This window comes from Notolepis coatsorum (genome assembly GCF_963971535.1).
Source record: "Notolepis coatsorum genome assembly, chromosome: 1".
Classification (NCBI taxonomy): domain Eukaryota; kingdom Metazoa; phylum Chordata; class Actinopteri; order Aulopiformes; family Paralepididae; genus Notolepis; species Notolepis coatsorum.
The window spans coordinates 9,396,143-9,404,549 of NC_140165.1; the positions used below are offsets into that span (position 1 = coordinate 9,396,143).

Here is an 8,407-nt window from a genome sequence, read left to right on the forward strand (position 1 = left end):
GCACCCGCGGATGGATAACAAACAACCGCGACAACGGTGGTAAAAACAAAATCCCATATGGGGCCGTCATAATTTTTAACTCAGTTAATTTAATGACGAGATCAAGTCAAGTCAAGAGTTTTATTTGTCACGGCATACAAGTATACAATGAAATGCGGGGGGTCTTGCCCGCAACGATTGTGCATAATACAATAATAATATATAATAATATAATAAGAATCCAATAGAACGACATTGTGCAATAATACAAGTAATCAAAGTAGGGCATATCGGTATATGTACATGAGTTTTTTACAGAGCATGGTAGGACATGCTAGGTCCTGTGGTAGTGTAACCGTTAGCTGTGTGTTGTGTTCATACCAGTTCCCTGAGTGTGTTGTGTTCATACCAGTTCCCTGAGTGTGTTGTGTTCATACCAGTTCCCTGAGTGTGTTGTGTTGGACTCTGCAGGACAGATGAGCTGATCCAGAAGACCATCAGAGACAAGTTCAGAGAATGTACTGTTCTCACCATCGCCCATCGCATCAACACCATCATAGACAGTGACAGAATACTGGTAAGACCTCTCTCCATAAACGCAACGCTCACTGTCACAATGTTTTTTGGGCGACAGTTGCTCGGGAGGTAGAGCAGTCGTCTAGTAATCCAGAGGTTCCCGGTTCGATTCCCGCTCCTCCCGGGCAGCGTGTCGCAAGGCACTTAACCCCTAATTGCTCCCAATGAGCAGGTTGGCACCTTGCATGGTTGCCTCTGCCGTCGGTGTGTGTGAGTGAATGGGTCAAATGTGAGGAACAAATTGTAAAGCGCTTTGGATAAAAGAGATATATTAATGCACCATTTACTATTTACCATTTACTATATTTAAAAAAAGAAAGTTGTATTATGTAATTCTGAGTAGTTGGTGTATTTAAATTCCCTACATACATTTAAGTACCCAGTGAAAAGTGACTGGATGTACAGCTGGGTACCAGTGTTTAGGGATGTTCCGAATGTCATTGTCTGCCTTGCAAATATTCGAGCAAAGCTTACAACTTAAAATGCTGCCAACAACAGTGTCCTAACCTGTCCACTTACTGGAGTTCAGTCTTTAAAACACCGCCGGATGTCTGTGAAATGGAAATTCAGACGAGTCCTATATTAGCTATTTTTGGCATAGTAGGAGAAAACAATGAGAATCTCTCTGGAACTAAGAACTGTGTTACACTGTCACTGGAAGTCTCCTTGCCCACCAAGCTGGACTCTGTCTAAGAGAGGTGATGCAGCATCTTAAACTTAAGCTCCATAACGCAGCTTCCAGGAATTAGCCAGGATCACTCTGAAACTATACAATATTCACCACGGGATAAAACGCAAACGTATACATGAAGAAATTAACAATTTTTTACGTGTTGGACGAGAGATAGTGACTGTCAAATGAGCCATAGTATTGTCTCCATAGCTATAATATAGAATATAATTTATATAATTTAAGATATAGTTTAAGCGTTCTCAAATATCAACCTCCCATTGACTAAAGCGCTGGCACTCAAGGGGTTATCTGGGCAAAGGGGCGTGGCAATCAATCAATCAAGCACCCAATGTGTTAAACTAGCTGGATTCAGTGGTTAAGAGAGGTGATGCAGCATCTAGCTGGAATGAAGAATCTTAAACTTAAGTTGAGATTCAGTGTGGGGATCCTCTGATAAGTTTAAGTTTAAGTCCATTTGTTGTTTTTCTTCTTTTGAGTCTTTTTTGTCTCTTTTCGATGTCTTTGTTCTAGTTGTAAACATTTTTTAAATAAAATAACAATCAAATATATTGTGGAAAATGCTTCAGAAAGGTCACTAGATTGACAAATTGTAGTAGTACACAAAAAAGGTATGTCCCCCTGGTATTTCTACAAACGGTAGTAATGCATTTCTGTAAGCGCTTGGGGCTTCAACAACTAATCTAACTAACTATTTTTATAATCTATTAGTTGGGTCTATGTTATGTTATGATGCACCTCCATGGCCTGTTGAAGCCATTTGATGTAAAGCAAAGTCTGTTAACACTGAAGTTTATGTAAGGGATAATGTATAGCTATACTCGGTCATTGTCGCAAAATAATTGACCTTCACTGCGTTTAGAACACCTCGCCTGCGCCTCGGTGTTCCAGAACGCAGTGTCGGTCAATTATTTTGCGACAATGACCGAGTATAGCTATACATTATCCCGCTTATTACAGGGCTAACTTACTAACAATATACAATTCATTTTACACCATCGACAAGACGAGATCAAATGCAGATGCAGTTGTTCTGTTGCTCCTCGCTGGCAGGTGTGTGGACTTGATTGCACCTGATGTAGTGCAGCTGTAAAGCTTAGCTTTTGTGACTGCGATCAAAATGCTTGATTGTGATTGGTCAATAGCGCTCTGTTGCCCCTAACAGCGGTCATTATTGCACGTTGCCCATAGCAGCGGTGAATTATCGAGAAATAATTGACCGCTGTCAGGGTCAACCGAGCGCTATTGACCAATCACAATCAAGCATTTTGGCGAATGTTAAAACGCCATGTAATAATATTATTTAAACCGTTCAGCTCCTTTCAAACTGAAGACTTAAACAGATTTTGTTTTATAAAGAAATATATATATATATTAAACAACAAAAAATAATAATAATAATTGCACCCTTGATGTATACATTTACGTTTTGCTTTGTTTTATAACCACCAAGTTGTTTGAAAAAGAACTATACAAGACAAGGAATAATGTTTGCATAAAATGTACCTTTTTTCTGATCCGATTGTTTAAATAATCAATAGATTAATAGATCAAAATAGTCATTGGTTGCAGTATACATTATAAAATTACTTTATATGGGCGGTTAGGTGGCGTAGCGGAGATTGCGTTCGTCACCAACCCCGGAGCTGTGAGCTGGATTCGCCTGTCCGATCGCCTGTTCGAATCCAGCTCACAGCTCCGGGGTTGTCACCAGCTTGGCTGGCCGTTCACACTAATACAATTGGCTGTATTAGAGGGTGGGGGGGTGGGTCCGGGTCGTTGTAAACAGCGACTCCTACAGTTCGGTCGGGGCGCCTGCTAAGCGCGGATAGGACCTGAGTGGGATAGTGTGATCCTTCCACACGCTACGCCCTCTCAGGGAGGATCCGCGCTGCCAGGTGAAAAGAAGCGGTTGATTGGCTGGACGTGTGTCGGAGGAAGCACGTGGTAGCCTCCACTCTCCCAGATGATCTGACTGTGGGGGGTAAGTGCGCAGCGACCAGGAAGGGGATTGGGAATTGGCATACGACTAACATTGGGATGGGAGAAAATCGGAGGAAAATGGAGGGGGAAAAAGATCAATAAAAAAAAAATTACTTTATAACGGAATGACTGCATTGTTAGATGACGAGACGTTGTGCACCTCTGTCCCCAGGTTCTGGATGCTGGGCGGATCCAGGCCTACGACGAGCCTTACGTCCTGCTTCAGGACCCAGAGGGCATCTTCTACAAGATGGTCCAGCAGACTGGCAAGCAGGAGGCGGCGTATCTGCTAGAAGCAGCTAAACAGGTGAGCTCCTCTCTCTCTACGAGACTCTCAGAGCTCTCGGACTTCCTGTGCCGTTCAGTGCTACATCTTGGGAGTCTTAGTCTAACACTGAACGTGCATGCACTTCCTAGTGGCGGTGAGCATCGACCGGAAGGATGAATGAATGAATTCGTTATGAATGAATGTTTAGAAATAAATAAACAATAAACAAAACAAAAATCGAAATGTTTACAAATAAACAAGCGAAAAGGATAGGTTTGAAGCCAAATGGCTTATAGAACAAAAACAAATTCAAAAAAAGTTAAAGTTTGCAAAATAAAACAATCAACAAAAACCGATCCCGAAAAGAACATTAACACATTCCCTGCCACGCAATTTGAGCATCTTATACCACTCTCTGCCATCACTCTAAGTCTATGGAGATGTTCACCTTCTTTGCAGGGCTATAACTTTTTTAATTGTATTGCTAAATTGACATTACTATGGCCCATTCAACATCGATTATCTATCGTTCAGGATGTGGGAACGTTATACTTTTTCATTCATACGAAAATACCGTCTAGAATATAAATATGTTTTTATCGTTTTCTGCAGTAATTCATAGAACGCTAGTTATAGGCCTAAACGCATAATATAGATTATCGATTGCAGTTTATTCGTGATACGCGCTATATTAAAAAATCCAACTGAATACGATCCTAAACGTTATGAGGGGTCGTTTATAAGTCTGTGATCGTCAGTAAATGCTTTATGTAGTATGGGTTGATTTATTGATCAGTTGGTTTGTAAACAAAGAAATGTACAATCGCCTTGAAAATGACGTCAGCGTCCTCTTACCGTTGGCAGATGAGACTGGAGCAAAAAGATCCCACTTATTTGACGGCGATCGAGTCGATCCATTTCCGGTTTGTATAATAATAATAACAGCCCAAATCATGTCGATTATTGAGTTATGGCAGCGATCCATATACACGGTGTGTGTATTGAGTCCCGCGACACTATGTGAGTGCCGGACGCATTTCCCAGACGCACCGAGATCGACCCGTCCATTTCCAGTTTGGTAACTCGCCGATCATCCACCAGGCGGCAGTATTGAAGCGTTGCAGAGTTGTGCAAGCTCCCACTGCATCAGACCAGGCTCCGTGAGGGAATTATGAATAACATGGCGAAAAAATTAAATATGATCTCAATAACGTCATACGCCGTGGAATGGCAGAATTAGCATGAACTTGAAACACGTCGTAAGCCGTTTCCGGCGCTGGATGTGTTAAGCCAACATAGGATCGTTTTTAAGTTGCACCTTTTTTAACTCGGGATGCCACTGGAAGTAGTATCAGCCGATGCCGGTCACAGATCGGGGGGTCTATTTAAAGTCAAATCAAAAGTCCAACCGGAATTTATATTTATATACCATTTTACCAGTTTCAAACAATATCAAACAGAGTAACCATATTTATTTGGTAAAATGTAAATAACGTTGTTTTTATGGATATAGTCAGACACCCTCTTGTTTAGGTTAACTATATTAGTTGATAATCCTATTGTCTTTTTCAGACACCTGGTAGAACCGCCAGACCGGTGAGGCCATTTTAGCGAGCTCCTTTTGCCAGCCACACGTGTGTTTCAGTCTCTCTGATCACCGTTCTAGACCACCGATCAAACTATTTAGAGTGCATATCGGGCCAATCGAAACGGAGCATCCCTACTTTCAACCCGGCTCTCAGGTGTGCGGTCTCACACGTCGGATAGAATTATGAGAAGTGAACATTCTAATGACGATGTCACAACGGCTACTGAAAAGCTACGGAGCTCTACATTGCCAAAACCGAACTCTGAGAGAACGTTCCAAATCACTTAACACCTGCAACGGTTTAAGGTAGTACGTTTGAGCCTAGGGAAATACGATCCGACGCATAAACGATCCATCTTCTTTCCAGGCGTACGACAGCAGGAGTCGTCCCAAAATAACCAACGGACACATAGGAACGCCGGAAGCAAGCCTGGTCATCTTCGAGACGGCTCTTTAACCACGAGAAACAGCTGACGAACTCCAAGCACCCACCACCACCAGAGTGCCTGGGCTGGTGATGTGGCCCGTCCCCGGCCCGTGTCCCTGTGGTGACCTCATGGGGGGAAGGGGGGGGGGGGGGGTGGCACTGCCTTGACACCGACCCTTCGTCCACTCCACACAGTGAGGCGACTGAGGAGAAGACCTGCAGGGAGGATCTGACCCTCGACGTGGGCCTGAATCATTGGGCCTGCTACTAAACGCACATGCAGTTGTTGTTGTTGTTGTTGTTGTTGTTGTTGTTGTTGTTGTTGTTATTGCTGTCGTTTCTTCTCCCAAGCTAAGGGTTGCGTGATACACGTGGGCAATCTTTTTAATACAACATAGATGGGCAACGGGCAACAAGATGGTCCAATGTGGTTGCCCATCAAAGTGGCTCGAAAAGTTGCCCTATGTATCACTGCCAATATAAGGGAGTTTAAAAAGCACTGGTATTTATTTTCCGACATCTGACAATTGATTGTCTATGTTTTAAGTGCCTTGACTGATGTAGGAATATATGTTGTGTTACAAATGGCAACACACAACCTGCACACCACTAGTCAGTTCACGTAATCAAGACTGTAAAACACTAGTGCCTTATTTCCTGTTTGTGTCATTTGTACGATCTTCTATATAATCAATATTTATTGTTTGTGACGTTCATTCAAAATTGCTACTTGGCTATCCCACACACTTGTCATGAACAGGTAGTTATTTAGCTGATTTAGAAAATGTTCTTTAAAAAAATTATTATTATTATTGGGGATAGATACAGTAGGTGCAGGAAATGAACAAATTCCTTTCCTTTTAAGCCAGGCAATGCACATATGAGTCAATCTCATTGCAAGGACACAAAGCCTTGGAAACTGAGAGAAAAAAGAAAGTGTTCTTTGTGATGTCTTGCCGCTTGCCTTGATGAATGAGCGTTGTGTTGAGTCTGCTCAAAGCCTTGAGCAACACTGTAAAAGGGAGATATTTGCTGCTTGCACGACCATCCGATTTGTTTGCCTTATCAATACCGCCTCCCTAGAATTATGAGAGGATGGGGTCACAGCCCCCCCAGTCACATTTTGTTACAACAGGGATTTGGCTCCCATACCCCGTCCACATGTAGATGGATATTTTAGTTTCTTTGGTCTCCTGTCTGCACGAAAACTGTGATAAATAGGTTGTGCCATAAGGTAATTTTGTTTGAATGTTTTTGCATGGTCATGTGGATGAGATTTTCTACACCACTGTTGGTGTGGATGAGATTTATATTTCTTTTTTTAAAGGGGGTAATGGATCAAATTCATGGGAAGTAGGGAGGGGGGGATACAACATGTAAAAAAAAATATTTTTGTATTCATTAATCAATCATTTTTGGGGAGTAAAAGCAATACTTTAATTCCACACCTTTCAAAAAAGAAAGCTCTGGATGTACATACACATTTAATTTCATTTCATACACATTTAAAAAAATATATATATTATAATAATTGTATCTATAGCACCTTTAAAATACCCATGTGCGTGTGGACAAGGCCCCAGCAGTAACGGGGGAAAAATTCTATGACGACACCATCTTCTCTTAATTCTAGTCCCCTCCTCCCAGACTGTTGGGCCGCAGTAGTAAGGTCGACTCAAACCCTTCCTTTCCACAAGCCCTCGAGCTAAAGTGTTTGGGAGAGCGTCTAGGAAAAGCTGCAAGGGAAGGAAATTAAATTAAAAAAAGGCAGCGATCTGCAGCTCTGTTCTCATAGACCACTGCACTTCCGCGTTACATGGAGCTTGTGAGGGGGGGGATCAAATAAATGAATGTTGATTACAGCCTTGACGTAAGTGGTTGTAGCTACAGCTAGTCGTAGCTACAACCACTTACGTCAAGGCTGTAATCAACATTCATTCACATGCTCTTTCCCCCACTCTCCCATGAGCCCAAAATACCGGAAGTGTTGCGGTGGTCTGTCCACACTTACTTTTACTTGAATGACGTGTTTCCACTTCTACTCAGCCTCTTTGATGCTGTTCTGTTTTAGTTTTTCTATGTTCCATTATGTTCTGATGAAGCCTTTGGAGAAAAAAATATCTGGTTTACTAAGTTTATTATCAAGACACTCCTCACGTAAAAATGCTGTTATTTTCCTGTTGATGCTGATGTTTTAACTTGCGTTTGTTCAAGTGCTCCTGTGTATAAATGTTCAATTTAAAGTTTTGGTGGCTTTATTTCGAGGCTTGTGAGACACGTCCCGTTACGAAATGAGCAAGTGCAAGCGAATCATTCGTTTGACAATGAGACCCAGGCGTAAGTAATAATACATTTTTTATAATTATTTAAATAGTGCTTTCTCAAAGTACTGTAGTGGATTAAAAAAAAGTTCATTAAAACAGGACAGTTCAATATATACAATCGAAAAACTGACACTTGTGCAATAGACCACTGCACTTCCGTGTTACATGGAGCTTGTGAGGGGGGAAAGTTACAACCACTTACGTCAAGGCTCTAGTCAACATTCATTAATTTGATCCCCCCCCCGCACTCCCTTTCCCCCCTCCACCACTCTCTCCCATGAGCTCAAAATACCAGAAGTGTTGCGGTGGTCTAGATAAAAATAGGAATAGGCCAGGGCTGTACAACTGTGCACGATGTGGTCAAGTATATACACTAATTAGAATAAAAATAACAATACAGTGTTGAATATTTACAGGATGGAATATTTAGCAGGGCTATACAAACACAAATAAGTATTTAAACAGGTAATAAAGTAAAACATTTAAATCATTAACTGAAACAGATACACCACTAATTTAAGAAGCCTTTCTGACTGGTTATAAATTGGAAGTAATTTTAGGCCATTCAAAA

At 41.6% G+C, this 8,407-nt stretch overlaps 1 protein-coding gene across 1 annotated transcript in view; it reads left to right on the plus strand.

The window, feature by feature from the left end:
• Positions 1-7,755, plus strand: part of abcc4 (ATP binding cassette subfamily C member 4 (PEL blood group)) — a 129,111-nt gene extending 121,356 nt beyond the window's left edge. Inside the window, exons 29-31 of the mRNA XM_084327463.1 lie at positions 451-556; positions 3,402-3,536; positions 5,453-7,755. Coding sequence (XP_084183589.1) covers positions 451-556; positions 3,402-3,536; positions 5,453-5,542 — 331 coding nt within the window. The 3' untranslated portion in view covers positions 5,543-7,755. The remainder of the gene's footprint in view (positions 1-450; positions 557-3,401; positions 3,537-5,452) is intronic.
• The last annotated feature ends 652 nt before the right edge of the window (positions 7,756-8,407 follow it).